The 15,482-nt window shown below is 44.8% G+C and overlaps 2 protein-coding genes across 4 annotated transcripts in view; one reads left to right on the top strand and one right to left on the bottom strand.

Moving 5' to 3' along the window:
• Nucleotides 1-10,090, top strand: part of RHOJ (ras homolog family member J) — a 60,869-nt gene extending 50,779 nt beyond the window's left edge. For 2 of the 3 annotated variants that reach the window (XM_031066155.1, XM_005417943.2), the window contains 2 exons: nt 1,063-1,158; nt 2,445-6,321. In XM_031066155.1, coding sequence (XP_030922015.1) covers nt 1,063-1,158; nt 2,445-2,591 — 243 coding nt within the window. In that variant the 3' untranslated portion in view covers nt 2,592-6,321. Of the gene's footprint in view, nt 1-1,062; nt 1,159-2,444; nt 6,322-7,619 lie in introns of those variants that run through there. The other variant, XR_004082938.1, reaches the window with a different exon arrangement.
• Nucleotides 10,091-14,384: 4,294 nt separating this feature from the next.
• Nucleotides 14,385-15,482, bottom strand: part of GPHB5 (glycoprotein hormone subunit beta 5) — a 2,141-nt gene continuing 1,043 nt past the window's right edge. Inside the window, exon 2 of the mRNA XM_005417942.1 lies at nt 14,385-14,573. Within this exon, the coding sequence (XP_005417999.1) occupies nt 14,385-14,573 (189 nt within the window). The remainder of the gene's footprint in view (nt 14,574-15,482) is intronic.

Here is a 15,482-nt window from a genome sequence, read left to right as displayed (position 1 = left end):
GCATCTGGAAAGGTTTCCTATTGAACTCATAGGAAATTCAGCCAGATTTTCCCATTAGAGGAAAATTCAAGGACTGGGAAAGGAATCCAATGTGCAGGTGTCCAGACTGGCAACGTTCATCCCATCTTTTTATTCAAATGCATATTAATGTGTCATAAATACCTAGAGGGAGAAACGTTTTCGTACAGGTCTCTGATGAGGGGGAAAAACCATCAAAGTTTGTGGCTAGAAGCTGAAGCTAAACTTCAAACTAAATTTTAAGAATGGGAGTAATCAGCCAAATGACATGGGAAGGAAGTAGCCTCCCTTCATGCTTTTGTATCAACATTACAACTGGTGACTCACCATCCTGCTTGTGTTACAGCGATTGTCAGACTGAATGATCAAATCCCTTTATTTTGGCCTTAAAACCTATTAATCTGTCAATCAAATAAAAATGCCTTAAATATGGGTTTGTTACTAAGACACAGAGTGGATAGAGACTGTGAGGGTAGGGATACAACCACACAGAAAATGTCAGAGCACTGGACAGTAACCTAAGTCAAATTAGAGAAACAGATCAAATGCTGGTCAAAACCAAAGTCTTCATGCCACAGGAAAGGCAAATAATTAAAACATTTGTTTTTTACAATGGAATAATCTAAAACACTCATTTAAAAATAAAAGTATTATCCTTTCGATCACACAGTCTGAAAATAGAGGGGTTTGAAATGCCAGAATACTTCACTTTGATGTCTTCTGTGGAAACAAAGGATTTTGTTTCAAGTCAGAGTGAGCTGTGTCAGTCTGGCCTGTCAGGGTGGGGTTTGGGTGATGCAGTGCAGGGTTGCAGCAGCTTCCCCCACCAGTGGGGCTCTTTCCTGTACCACACCCATCTGAGCTGTGGCCCAACAACCTGCAAAGGAGAGATAATTCATGTAAACTGAAAGAAAAAAGGTAAGTAAATGTGCAATTCATTTCTGAAGTATCACCTGAGTTGAGGAGTGATACAGATGCCCTGATGTAAAGCCATGAGTATCAGCCTCAAGAATCACAGCCCAGATTTTGTGTATTTTGCCCTAGATTGACCTCCGGGATGATCCCAAAACTTTGGCGCGGCTTCTTTACATGAAGGAGAAACCACTCACCTATGAGCATGGAGTGAAGCTGGCAAAGGAGGTAAAACAGCCTCTTCTGATGCCACATGAGGCTGACTGATCCCAGCTTTCCTCTGGGTTTCTTTCCTTCAAGGCTCCCCCAAGGCCCCTTGGCCCCAGACAGAGACTGGAGCCTCTGTTCAAACAGGGGGAGCCCAGGCACACCTTGTGACCCCTGAGCCTGCACTTCTGCTGCATTGTCAGCAGGAACATAGAATATCCTGAGTGGGAAGGGACCCAAAAGGGTCATTGAGTCCAGCTCCTGGGCATGCACATGACAACCTCAAAAAACACACCATGTGTCAGAGAGAATGGTCCAAACACTTCTGATCTCTGGCAGGTGCCATGACCAAGCTCTAAGGAAAGCATGGCAGCAGGTGGCAAATGGGCATCAAAACAGATTTTACTGCCTGTTTTATCTAAGTCAAGTTTCTTGCTCAGGGTTCTGCCAGGAGATGCATGTGGCAAGCCTCTCTTTGCAGTCAAGCCACCTCCTGTCAAACTCCTCCCTATCCCTTACAAAAGCAGAGAAAACTGGATTCCCACTTATCCATGGCACTGCAGGCAGCAGAGAAGGTGCTCCCAAGGTTCTGTGGGACTGTAAATTTTTCCTGGAAATGTAGGGGATCAGAATCACTTCCCCAAGCCCTGGGGTGCAGGATTCTGGATCCTGGCCTTGTCCCCTTATATGCTGCAGGTGCTATTACTGTCCCTGCCCTCAAAATCAGAGCATCCATGAGCAGAACAAGCTGAATAAGCCACAAGGTTGCTGAATAAGCTGAGGCTGTTTCCCCAGGCCTCTGTGGGTGTTTGTGTCATGCCAGCATACCCAGGAGACTCCTGTCTCAAAATGATGCTTCCCCATTCCCAGAAGCCAGCTGGAAGCCCTCCCCAGGTAACAGTTCGTGGGACTGGAGGAGGAAGGACACAAGAGTGACAGTTCAGGGGAGCAGAGCCAAGTGTGTGAGGGGTTCAACTCCAACCCAGCATTTCCTCAGAAGCCTCCCCAGCTGCACAGGCAGGAGGCCAAGCTCCGGGTCCAGCCCTCAGACATGGGTGCAGCCCCCTCTCTCTGGAGGGTTGTGCAGGGAATTCCTGCAGCCATTCACCCCCATGTGGTGAGATACTCATGTTGATGCTGATTCCTCAGGATGACCACATAAGCTTGTCCCTTCACCCCACAGGCAGCCAGATACAAAACAGAGAAATGATCTGACTCCTTTCTAAACGTAGAAAGATGCTGGAACAGCATCACTCTGAGCCTGCCAACAGTGGATACTGACTCTCATTTTCCCTCCTCTCTCTCAGATCGGAGCCCAGTGCTACCTGGAGTGCTCAGCACTCACACAGAAAGGCCTTAAGACTGTCTTTGACGAGGCAATCATGACCATTTTCCACCCCAAGAAGAAGAAGAAACGCTGTGCAAAGTGCCACAGGTGCTGCACCCTTGTGTGACATCCCCTGGGAAGCAGAGCCAGCTGAGTTCAGTGAAACCAAGCAGGTCAGAAAGGCAATGAAGGTCACACACAACTGAAACGGGGAGCATGACCAGAAAAGGGTCCTTCTTACCCGAATATAGGAGCTCTCCATGCTGTGAAACCTCCAAGCTCTATCACCCTTGGCCAACTCCTGTCTCTGTGCTTTCCTAACCCTCCAGAGATGTTTTGCAGCCTGTTCCCACTGCTGCAGACTGCACCAACAGAAACCAGGATGCCTGCTTGGCTCCCCACCTTAGGAATGAGGTGAAGGTGGCTTGTGACAAAACAAAGAGCTAAAGACAGCAAAAGAAACAGGAGAAACTCCTTTTGTGGCCTTAAGTAAGAATTGATCTAAATTAGGAATTTGCAGTCCTTAGGAATTGAATCTGAATTGACTGAAAGCACATGGAGATCTGTAGAAATCTAATATGTAAGATATACACTATAGGTAGGATATACTTTAAAATTGCTTTTCTTTTATAAGACTTGCTAGTTCAGGAGATACGTCAGTTTGTTCAAACCACATGGAAGCAAAGGTGGAGTGATTCCAGTTTATTTTCACTTAATGGTGAAACTTCACAGCATCAGGATGTTGCTGCACCCAAGCTATCAAAATGGATCAACATTTACCTCCAGACTCAAGGAATGTTCTTACAACTAAAACAAAATGCAAATAACTGTATTTTTACAGAAGAATGTTCAGGCTGAGCCATGTTTCCTTAAGCTGGGAAAGGAAGTACAGAGTTGTAGCATTAATGTACTGAAACAAAGAAATTCTGCCACCAAAGAATGTTGCCCTAGACATGAAATAGCAGCATGGAACAATCTCTCTTCCAACTGAGAACAAGAACGAGACACATTGCCATGGCAACTGAGAATTTACCTTACTGATCAGCTGGATTTCTACATCTCACCCAACAGCCAAGAATAGGAAAAAAAAATAATAAAGCCAAAGGTGACTGACTTTAAGTGCTTTGAGGTGATCCAATTGCCTTAAAATTATCCTTTTTTTATGAAGTTTTTCTGTAAAAAACCTCATCAAGGTGGAGTTGTGAACTTGTTGACTTTTTGTAGCCTCCCTCCTCCCATTCGTTTCTTCTCTCTCTGCTCCCATTTCTCCATCTCCACAGAGAGTGCTGTTCCAGTGTGGCTGCAGTCCTCAGGAGTGGACTTTTCCACGAGTGGCAGCTGCAGCCACCAGCATGGAGATGGGAAGCCCAGCCCACAGGGGAAGGGAAGCTGCTGTGACCTCCCCTTGCTGCTGGGGAAATTGTGCCTTGTGACTAAAGCCTCTGCCCTGCAGCTTTGCACATCGCAGCACACCGGCACTCAGAGGTGAACTCAAGGGTGTTTTGTTACCTGCAGCTGCCTCTGGGTACCCTGGCAGTGCCACAAGTCTGTCTTGGCATGGATTTCATTGCCCAAGCAGGAAATCCCAGCACACAGATTTGAAGATGTAACTCCTTCCAGAAGCTGTGTCTGTATCCAGTGTGTCCAGGAGTGCCAGGAGGGAGCAAGTGACAGCAGTAGGACAACAGTCCCAGCCCAGGGACACGGCCCTGCTCCCCTCTGCACCCCATCCCAGGAGACTGGCAGCCCTCTCCCCTTGGGAAGCACGGTGTCCTGGCTGAGAACACACCTGCCACCAGGCAAACCAGGCAATTCCAGACCTGGTGTTGGCCACAGTGACAGCAGCAGGATGTGGGAACAGCACCCAGGGCACGTGGAAGGGACCAAGGTTGGTGCAGTGCCCAGTCTTGCATCAGGACCAGGCTCATGGATCTGAGCTCCTCCCTCAGCACTAATTCAATTTCATACAGTTGTAGGATGGTTTGGGTTGGAAGAGACCTCAAAATCATCTAATTCCAACCCCAGTTTACCATGGACAGCTACAGAAACCAGCTCTGACACCCCAAAACATTTCCAGGTAGAAATCAACAGTTGTCTCTGACCAAAGCCATCAGACTTGAGGCAAATGCTTTCCTCTTTTTTTTTTTTTTTTTTTTTTCCCCAGTGGCTTCCACTCACCATCCCTTTCCCCTTGCACACAAACATGGATGAAAACACAGTTGAGCCATATCTGACACAGACAAGTTCCCCTCATTGCTGGTGATTTTTTGTGCACATTTTCTGTTTGGTTTTATTATGTCCCAGGCATGTACTTCAGAGGGCCTGGCTGCTAAAGCCCAGCTCATGCCATGCCACAGAGTTTGTGTCCATCCCCAGGCAGAGCACTGAGTGTTCACCTCAACAGCACACTGCCTATCAGCTGAACTATAATGTGTAAAAATATATTAGAGTATGAAGAGAACTAGGCATGGATTAAATAAATTAATATTTAGGCTTACAACATAACTAGAAGTCCACTGAAACAACAACAACAAAAAGGCCTTGAACAGATTTCAGGGAAATTATATCTGCACTGTGCTGCCTTTCATTTCAGTGGAAATTAATTAGGATGACTGGTTTAGCTCATGTAGGTTGCTGGAGAGTGATGTATGAGTCTCTGGTGGAAGAAGGTGAAGTCTGGTTTAGCTGAAGCACAATGCAAGGGCTCAGGCTGGAGCTGCCTGGTTTTCTTAGAGCTTCAAAAAATGTGGAAATAGAGGAAATAGAAAATCCAGAGTGACAGCTGAGCTCATCCATAACATAACAAGCACACTGGAAAAGTGAAATGGAGCACCCAGGCATGCAGCAGGGAATGCCACAAATAATTAAATTGGGGTTTTTTGCCCGCCCCTGAGTACCAGGGGTGATTGTTAATCTTCATAGAATGGCACAGGATCAGCAGTAAAATCAAAAATCAAGTGGGAAGTTGTAGCATTGATGTAACTGCAGTGGTTTGAGGGAAATAACCTACAAAACATATGGTCATGGAGAAGCTGAAATGCTGCTGCCCTAATGTGTTAAACTGCAGCAACCTGAACAAATCCTTGCATAGAGGAAGCAGATAGAAAAGTGTTAATATATATACAAAAAATGTTAAGGCTAAGCAGGGGTTTCTTTGCACTTACAAAATAGAGCATGTCAAGCTTGTGAGACAGTAAAATTTCAAGTTTTTCAAACTGATTTTGACCAAAATTTGAATTCTAGGAGCTATAAGAGAGGGACAGTGGCTATAATCCACTGAGAAATGACCTCTGCACTCCATTTATTTTCATTTTTCTTCCAGCAAAAACAACAGTTTTTTGAAAAGCCATGTTTAATGCAAGTCCCATTAACATTATTCCTGTGTTAGGTTATGTACACACACCTGTCCCTGAAATGTGGCAATTTCTCAAGGATCTGCCCTGTTATGCTATTTTTTGGGGGGAGGCAGGGACAGCACAGGCCAAGAGGCTTTAGAGAGGAATTGTAGGCAGATGTAAGGAGAGTCATTGACTATCTGGCAAGTCATACCTAATGCCTTTTTTAAGAGCAGCAGATGGTGTGTGAAAGGCAGTAAAGCTTATTTTCTGAAAAACCACAACAGCAGACATAGTGCAAGTGCAGGCATAAGGCCACAGATATAAACTTCAAGTTATTTTTCAAGCACCATTAGTAATAAGGAAAGAAAATCAATAAAGGACTGCCAGGTGAAAGGAGATGGATTTACTCACTGGGAGATGAGCTAGAAATCAGATCCCAATTTCACCTTAAAAGGAACACTGTTAAGGAGAGTCATAAAGGTTAGAAGCCATCCCTGGAACTTATTTGACAACGTCCCCTTAATGCAGCTGATGTCAAAGCCTTTCCTGACAGAGCTGGTTTTGCTAATAGTCTGCTGTCATTTCAAAAGCACTCACAACTTACAGGAAACTTGCTGGATCCTGCAAAACTCATCTCCTTTGGCCTCTTCTGAAACCTTCCTGTTCTACCCAGAGTTCTTAGCCTGAAGCTGCTGTTTCAAACTGAGTTCCCAGAGCAGTTTCACGCAAACCCCTGCAAGGAGAGATTAGAGGTATTTGAGAGAGATCTCAATTCATCAGAGAGTTGTTATCACATTAAAACCACCTACAGATGCCTCTGCCCTTCAGAGCCCTGTGAAAACACCAGGACATTGGAACTGGAACAGTCCTGCCACTTCCAGCATGACTTGAAGGAGGTCCCACAAAAACTCACAGTTTGTCCTGTGCCCCCCAGAGCTCTGAAAAGTTGGGGAGAAGGCAGAAACAAGGCTCTAACCCCACTCAGGTCCATTCTCATTTGTTCAACTGGATATATGCCCTGTGTAGGTACAGAATTCACCCCAAGTCCAGTATGGCAATCAAAACAATAATTTCAGCATCTGACATTGATATTTGTCACCTTTTTTCTCTTTTGAAGCACTCAAAGCATTCAAAATAGACACAGAATTAAAATATGAAATAAAGTTATTCCAAATACTTTTATTAAAGGGACAGATTTTGGCAGTCCTCCTCATACTGAAGAGAATCTCTCTTCACAAGGAACTGTCTCCAAGTTGTTCATGTCTCATTCAATCCCACTGGCACTGCCCAGGTCATGAGGGAGGCTGATTGGTGATCTGTCCTTGCAGTTTAAATTACCAGAAAACCTCTGCCAGCTGCTCTAGTGGTGGTGGCCTGTGTTCTTTTGAATCTCTTCAGGAATGGTGACCCAATCACTTCCCTGGGCAGCCTATCTCTCCCTTTAATTCACACATGAAAGTTGCCCATCTGCTTTTATACCTTGCTTAGAGCCCGTGACCTTTTCTTGTACCTTTTTTCCCCAAGTGAAATACCTCTTGACTCACCACAAGGAAACCTCATCTGGATTAAAAATAATTTGCAGTGGCATCAATCTGACTTAGGCCAGGATTGTCTAAAAGCACATTTGTCTTCTCCCACAAAGCAATCCATATGCTCATTTGTTAAACAAAGAGGGAGAATGTAGGAATGTGGCTGCACATGCCTTTCTCCATGGATTTTCTTTTTCCCTGAGGAGGATCTCTAATGTTGTTTTATCCTACATTAAAAAAGGAAAATCTGGAAATAACAGAACATTTTGTTGGTTCACAACTTTATAGGACTGGAGGAGCATCTGCTGTGACAGGAGGTGAGCATGGAGTGACCTACGTCAGATAACTTCTAGTCACATTTGAACTCTTTGCAAAAATGAAGACAAATTTCCACTATGAATGTTTATTTTCCTCCTCGTGAATAAAGACCATCTGAAAGCAGGAAAAAGCCTCCCACTGATTTCAGTAGTGGCTTGTGATCTCAGCTGTCTTCACCTATCAAAACAAAACAGGAATAGAAATATTTTTGCATCAAAGAGTCCGGGCAAAATCACCAAGTCATGAATTCAACCAAATCACTTCTGCTTTGGGGGAGAGCTGCAAAATCAGGGCCCAGAGCCACAATTAATCTGATCCTAAACCTTGAATTTCATTTTAAGGTGATAAGGGGACGCCCATAACTAGAACAGCAACAACCAAAAATCTTCAAATTCTCTTTTCTTTGTTTCAGTTAAAGCTTTCAGAAACATGAGAACAAAAATCTGTTCTCCTGGGCAGTTCCAGGAGCCACACCATAACAGCAAAAAGAGTCAGAAGCTCATTGTAAGGAGGAAAATTAGTTCAGAAACCCGGAGCAACAAGCAAAAACTCATGTGAATTGCTGTCAGTGGTGAAAAATCTCTTCAACTTTGAAAATATGGATCCCCATCCCTTTTCAGATTGTGCAGACCATAATGCAGTGTTTGGCTGCTTCTAACTATAATGGTAGGGTGGGATTTTCAGAGATGCTCTATGTTGGCTTCATTTCAATTCTCATGAAGGCAATGGAAAATTTCAATGGGGTTTTCCACATGACTAATGTGGAAAATGTTTGAGAATCTTTATGTTTCCTCCTTTTCTGACCTTTTATTTTGGCTGACCTAGCCTTGAGCACACAGATACACTGAGCCAGGTCCAAGAATCCTTTATACCTTCTGGTTGCTGGTTAAGGACTCCTGAAAGGAGTTGGGCCATCCAGACTTTGCTGATATCACCTTTGGAGGCTGGATCTGAAACATCTCAGTTCAACCACTACTGAGCTGAAGATGAAAGTTACATTTTGTTAACAGTGTAATATTCAAGACATATTATTATCTTTGCTTAAAGACCCTAAACTCATTGCTGTCACTTAATTTCATCTCATGCCCTTCAGGACACCAAGTTTTATGTGGTTTTGGTGAAGATCAGTTTGAGCTGTCACTGACACCTACTCTGGTGAATTTTGCCTTTGACTGGAGGTTAATGATTTCAGAGTAAACAGTTGTCACCAGTCTACAGTTTCCAGATCTTCCAACACAACATTTTTTTGTATTGATAACATGCAGAAAAATTTGTCAGATGCCTGTCAAAGTAATTTGTGGGTAAATCATATCCAAAGTGCGGCTATCATGTTGTCCCTCTCAGTATTTTTCCCCTGAATAGGCAGCTGCTCTTAACTGCATCACAGACCTGTCAGGCACTGAACTGCCCTGTCAGCATGGAGCAAATGAGCCCAAACTCCTCCCAAACCTGTAAATATTAATTCACTAATAAGCAATAACAAGAAGTTATGTGAGAGGGGAAAGACACTGGCAAAGTTTTCTTTACTCACGAGCAGAAGTGACCCAAGCCCAGGGTGCCAGGTGGGAAATGCTACAGAGAGGACATGGTGTGGTGGCCCTGATGCCCCAAAAAACATGGATTGAGGCAGGTGAATGGACTGGGAGGTGCCTCTGTGGAGTCACACCTGGGTACCTGGGGCTCAGCAGCACCTTGAGACTGGGAGGACTTCAAAGAAGGCTGCAGAGAGGAGCAGGGAGATGGAGTGTGAGGACAACTGAATCCAGCTTAATGTGTCATGATGTTGATGCACTTCTACAAATACAAGAATTTCACTGCACAGAGATTCTCTGCTCCCCCGAGAACACAAAGACAAGGACATTTCATTCCTTTCTTTTTGTGCTTACTTAATAGTAATATTTAAAATTATTCCTTAAGATATGCTTAAAACTAACAGTTCAACAAGTTATTCTGATTGAGTTTGTGAAGCAGATGTAATGACCTCAACACAAATCAGGACCTAACTCATCACCAGTCAGGTCTCATCCAGTTAGGAGAAAGAGTCACTTACTTGACGTGAGCAACTGAATTTTTCTCTCTTAAAAGTTGCTGTGTGCAATACTGCTGGAATATGGGGTTGGTGAAACAAAAGGATGGGCACTAAAACAGTATGTCTGACTTTTGAGTGGTATGCCTTTTTTCCAAAGATTAACCAAATCTTCAGAATTCAAAGCAAAACAATTTCAAACCAAGGAAATTCAGTTTTCAAGCAAATGCATTCTGCATAGTTTAAAAATCATGTAAACACTATTAATTTCCTATTTACAGCACATAATTCTGTACTCTTTTGTTTATCATCTTTTAAACATGTAATTACTGTATATTGTAATGCACATTAATATCGTTTATTGTACATAGTTTATTTTAACAAAATAAATGTATTTCAAAGTATTTTGACAGCATCCTTTTGGGGAGGTGTGCTTTTGTGTTTATTTTCCCAGATGCTCATCACATGCACCTTTCAGGACTTTACAGGTAGGAAAAACACCTACCAACATTATTGGCAAGGAAAGATGATGAGCTGTGCACCCTGTGGCCCAGCAGCCAGGGCAGGTAGGGTCAGGAAGGAAAGTGAAAGGCTTATAGTGATGAAGAATTTACATGAGGAATGACAGCCCTGCTGGTGTGGAAATAAGAATATGACTGGCTCCAGTCTTCCAGTGCAGAGATGTGGATCTTGTTTTTTTTTAAAAATAACAAAATTAATTACAAAAAAAAAAAAAAGTTTGTTACCCAGCTGTTCATTAAAGTTAATCCTAGAAATCCCACCATTCCTGAACATCCCTAATCTTGGCTGGACCAAAGCAAGTTTCACCAGAGGAAGGCTCTTTTCATGTTCCTGCAGCTTGTGAACCTCAGCAGGTTTAACTAGCCCTGCCTGCAGCACTTGCAGAGAAAAGACAAAGGATATCAAGGTTTATTGCTAATAAAGAGGCACTGCAGCCCAAATCCCTGGCTGCTATAAATGGATACATCCTCAGAGGAGCCAGGACAATCCAAGAGGGCACAGCATATAGCCTGGAATATATTTTATTCACCTTCCCCCAGAGGAAGGTGGGATTACTCACCAGACTTTCCATGGCCTGATTTTATCTGGGAAGAAGTGCCACGGAGGACCTACATGTCTGGGATTATCAGCAATGTGCCAAAGGAATCCCCCAGAGCAGAAAATTCCTAAATTGCTGCCAGATAAGGCTGGGTGGATGTAGCCAAGGGAAGGATGAAGCCATGCAGCCCTGATGCTTCCACATTTCCCTGAATACCCACGGCTGGCTACACTCCCTGGCAGGATGTTGGGTGAGACAGGCTTTGCTCCGAGCCTGGGTGCGGTTCCAATGTTTTCATGTGGGTACAATGAGAGCAGAGGGCACCTGCCTGTCCCATCTCCCAAAGAGAAATCCAGTCAGTGCAGGGAACACCCATCCAGGGAGGCATCCTGCCCTCCCTCTCATGGCAGCTCAGCTCTGTACTGGGGTAAATACACTGATTTCTGCCATGGTCAATGGGGCTGGGCACTCCAGCTGCAGGGGAGTTGAGCTCCCAGGGCCAGTGGACTGCTGTGGCTGTCATGGAACAGGAGGGCGTTTTGGCAAATCAAAGCACTGTATGGCAGTGATCATTGCTGTTCAGGTTCAATGAGCTACTATAAACCTATTAATTTCTACAATAAACCTAATAATTTTTATTTATCCTGCAGGCACTGAGTGCACTGCAGGATACAGATGTGCCTGGGCACTGGGCACTTCACAGCCTGTACACTGTAAAACATACTGTAGAGAGGAAAAAAACCACCTGCAGCATCATTCCCATTGTCCAAAAGGGAAACTGAGGCACAAATAAATCCACTGCTTTTCATGGGAGATAGAAAACCTCAGAGGAGTCACTGCCCTTGTGACAAACACTCCTTGCAAACACATACCAAAGACAGACAAGCTGTTCAACTGCTTTGGACAGGTTGGGTGGTGACATCTAAATCCATGGCTTTAAAGAGCATTAAAATGCTCCCAAGGAGGTGACATTTGCCTGGGAAGAAGTTTCTCATGCTCTGAAATACGTGGGCTGTGTTGACTGCCTACAAATTCTGGGCAGGATGTACCACCCCAGCTGCAGCATTAAGGATGTGAAAACTAAACACCTGGTCACAGGTTGTGACAAGACAAGGAGTAATGGTTTTAAACAAAAAGAGGGTTGATTCATACAAGTGTTTTACAGTGAGGATGGTGAAACACTGGCTAGAGAGGTGGTGGATGCCCCATCCCTGGAAACATTCTAGATGAGGTTGGACAGGGCTTTGAGGAATCTGGTCTGGTGGATGGTGTTCCTGCTCTTTGCAGGCAGGCTGGACTAGAAACAACTCAAACTATTCTGTGATTTTAAGTATAAAAAATGATATGAATTTAACAGAATTAAGACCTACTAGTGTAATAACTTCTGGGGGTAAAGTTCCACATTTACAATCTGGTGTTGATTGGATTTCTGTCACTCAGGGCAGATCCACAGCATCTCTTTTGCTCTCCTCCTTGAAAGATCACCATAAAGCAGCATTTTACTGATTTGGTTTTAGTCAGTACATCCTTCCCACCTCCCCCTTCTGTTCCCCAGGCTGGCTGCATTAGTCAAAACCCTTTTCCCACCCTGCAGTGTTTTGTTCTGATCACTTGCTGAGGTTTCTACTGTCTCACCATGTCCAGGTACAGCCCTGACTTCCTGCTGGCTGCAAAGGAAGGAAGTTTGCCACTTTCTAACCCTGCCTCTAATCCTGAGACTGAAGCACAGCCAGACTCCATCAGAGAAATTCAGTGAAGGAAATGACTTCACACCAAGGAGATGTTTTGCAGGTGTTCACAGCTCTGGCAAAGAGTTTGTAGGAGCTTATAGATATCCTACGTGAGAAATCTCTACACCCAGAAAAAGAGGGACACATTGCTTGAAATTGCTTTCATACTACAGTTTTCAGGTTTATTAAGGACACAAAACAATTTGCAGCTTTCCCATAATAACTGTAATGCCAATTGATAATATCAGAGGGATCATGAGGTGCAATTTGAAACAAAACATGAGGACTTTTTAAAGGGTAGTTAAACTCTCCATCAGCAAAAAAAACTGCTCCTGATGCTCTTGGACATAGCAGTCTCTATTCAGAATTACAGAACAGGTGATCTTCCTACTCAGTCATAGTACAGCTTTTACAGATAAAAAAATTGTATCAACCAATAAATTATGGGTTAAATTAAATCTGTCTCAGTGTGGACAGGACACCTGGGGTAGTTTCAAGCATGCATCCTTGTAAATGAAGGTGACTGCATCCAGGAGACAAGGCACTGAGTTGGGGCAGACGGGTGCAGGTATTACTCTGAGCAGCAATTCTCTCCTAATGGCTATCTGAGAAGGTGTCTGCTTTGTGAGCTCCTTTGGGCCTCTCCCACTTGGCAAATCTTCCTTCGTTCACTTAATTTCCCATTTTGCTCAGGGGAGAAAGGAGGGATGAATGTGAGTGTGTCCTCCTGCAGGTGGGAACCAGGGAACAAAGGCACTTGTGTGGCTGTGGTCACAGGGGGCTCTTGTGGCAGCTCCCATGTGTCCCCCTGGTTTGTAAAGAGTGGATCTGAGGAGGTGTGAAGTGTCCTGTGGAACGACTGCTCTCTTTCCTGTGCTGGACTTGTCTCACCCACCATTACTGCACACTGCACAGCTTTTCTGCAAGCACATCTGGCTGTCCCCCAGCTCTGTGTGCACCCTCAGAGGAGCAGGTCTCAGGGAGCTGTGGGAACACCCTTCCTTAGCTCCCTCTTTCCCACCACCTTAGCCAGGGGCTCACTGAAACCAAACCATGATCGTTGCATTTTGGCTTGGTCCCTCCGACTCTGGAAATTGTCAGGAGAGATGCCTTGGGCTCTGCAGAGTCTCACTGATTCCATGTGAAGCCATTTCCCCTCCAATCCCTGGACAAAAGCAGATGGTTCTGCACATAATGTGTATCTCTCTGTTTTTTCTTTTTTTCAGGAATTCTCCCTTGTGAGGTAATTCTTTTTTTTCAACAAAATAGCTCCAATAAAGCAAAGAACTGAAATACATCCTTAACTGTAAAAGTCCACTGATATTAAGCAAAACACTTAATCATGAGCTTAAGTCCTTGGCTGAGTCAGGGCTGAGTATGCATTCTCCCTAATTTCAAGGTAGTGATCTGAATACTTATTTTCATTTCATTGGCCTTGAGACCTTTTTCTTTGACTGTTACTCCTGAATGACTGCAGGGTAAGATTAATGGGGCTGGGAGGGGGAGGTGGTGGAAGTGTTGGTAACTGCTGGGAAGAAGCTAAATCCCAGATGAATCAGGCTGTTGTGGAGGAGGCAATGCTTTTGTGGGGTATTTCCACACCCCAGTGGCTGTTCAGTCCATATTCAGGGAAAAAGGTCACACAGAGTGAAAAACTTATGAGGATGAAGGGAAACTGCAACATTTCTTTTTACCATGGGATTTGATATTGTGAGGCTGTGGGTTTCTACAGCAATAATGCTTTGAGCAGTGTGAGGAGAGGTGGTTAAGCCTCATCTGCCCAAAAAAGTCAGTGAGCAGGAGCATTACAGGGAGAGATCAAATTCTGGGCTGCTTTACACCCTCCAGAATGCTGGAGGTACCAAGGGTGTGAAGCCGGGGAGAATTCATCCCCTCCTTGCCTGAGCTGGGAGGGGAGGTCAGTAGGTCTCACACTCGGTGGTGGCAGTGGAGCAGATGTCACAGTCACAGCGGATGGCCACCGGGTAGGTGTAGAAGGGGTCCACGCCAGGGGCACACCTGGGCAGCTTCACCGTCACCATCCGGGTCTCGTTGTAGGTGCAGATCCGGTGGTGGGACTCGATGTAAGGAGGCTCCAGGATTGGTTTCTGCAGGGGAGAAATGCTGGCCTCAGGCAAGAAGCAAGGCAAACATCTGGAGCCCCAGTTTCCTCAAGGGGATTTTGTGTGAATAGAGGAGCTACTGGATCAGGTGGAAGGGGCCGTGGAAATAAATTTTAGGCCACATCCTTCAACGCTTGCCTCTTGGAGTCCTGCCATGGAGGGGAGTGGGTGCATGTATGTGTTTCAGTTTGCTTAAAGCATAAAGCTCCAATTAAAATTGCTTAAAGGAAGACAAAAGATTATCCCAAAAGCTGGTTTTTAGCAGAGTATTAATGTTTCGACCAAATGCTGCCAAAAGCAGCTGCTTTCTTCCAAGAGCATTGATTTTCCATTAAACACATTCTGCTGGAAACCCTTCATGTGCACAAGCTGCCTAAGAGCAGGAGTGCATCCAGGTGCCAAGGGCTGGGGTTTTTTCTCAGCCAGACCAGTCTTCCCTGTCAGGCTGCCCTTCCCACAAATCCCAATGGCTGCACACTGTGGGGAAAGCTCTCGGCACAGCAGCCAGCAGAGAAGTCTGCAACTCCTCTGGAGAAAATCAGCTTGGCCAGAGACCTCAGCCATCAGAAGATGATCGGAGCATGAAGGCCTTGAAACCCACCCTGCCACGTGGTGTCACAGTGGCATTGGTTTTGCTGAAAAATCAGTTTCTCCTTAACAGGGGCACCCATTTTCCAAAGACTCCAGGAATGGGCAGCACGCACAGGAATGGGAGCCCACTACCTAATACTTCCCAGTCAGGAGACATTCTAATTTCTTTCTTTGCCTCTGTGCTGTGCAAAGAGCCCTCCCTGGGAACCAAAAAGGGGGGAAAGAACAAATACAATATTTCAGCAAGAAGATGTGCAGAAACTTTCCCTCTTACAAAGGCCCATCCAAACAAATTGTGGTGCC

Source organism: Geospiza fortis, unplaced genomic scaffold (assembly GCF_000277835.1).
Source record: "Geospiza fortis unplaced genomic scaffold, GeoFor_1.0 scaffold23, whole genome shotgun sequence".
NCBI classification, from domain to species: domain Eukaryota; kingdom Metazoa; phylum Chordata; class Aves; order Passeriformes; family Thraupidae; genus Geospiza; species Geospiza fortis.
This window is presented reverse-complemented; position numbering and strand designations above follow the sequence as displayed.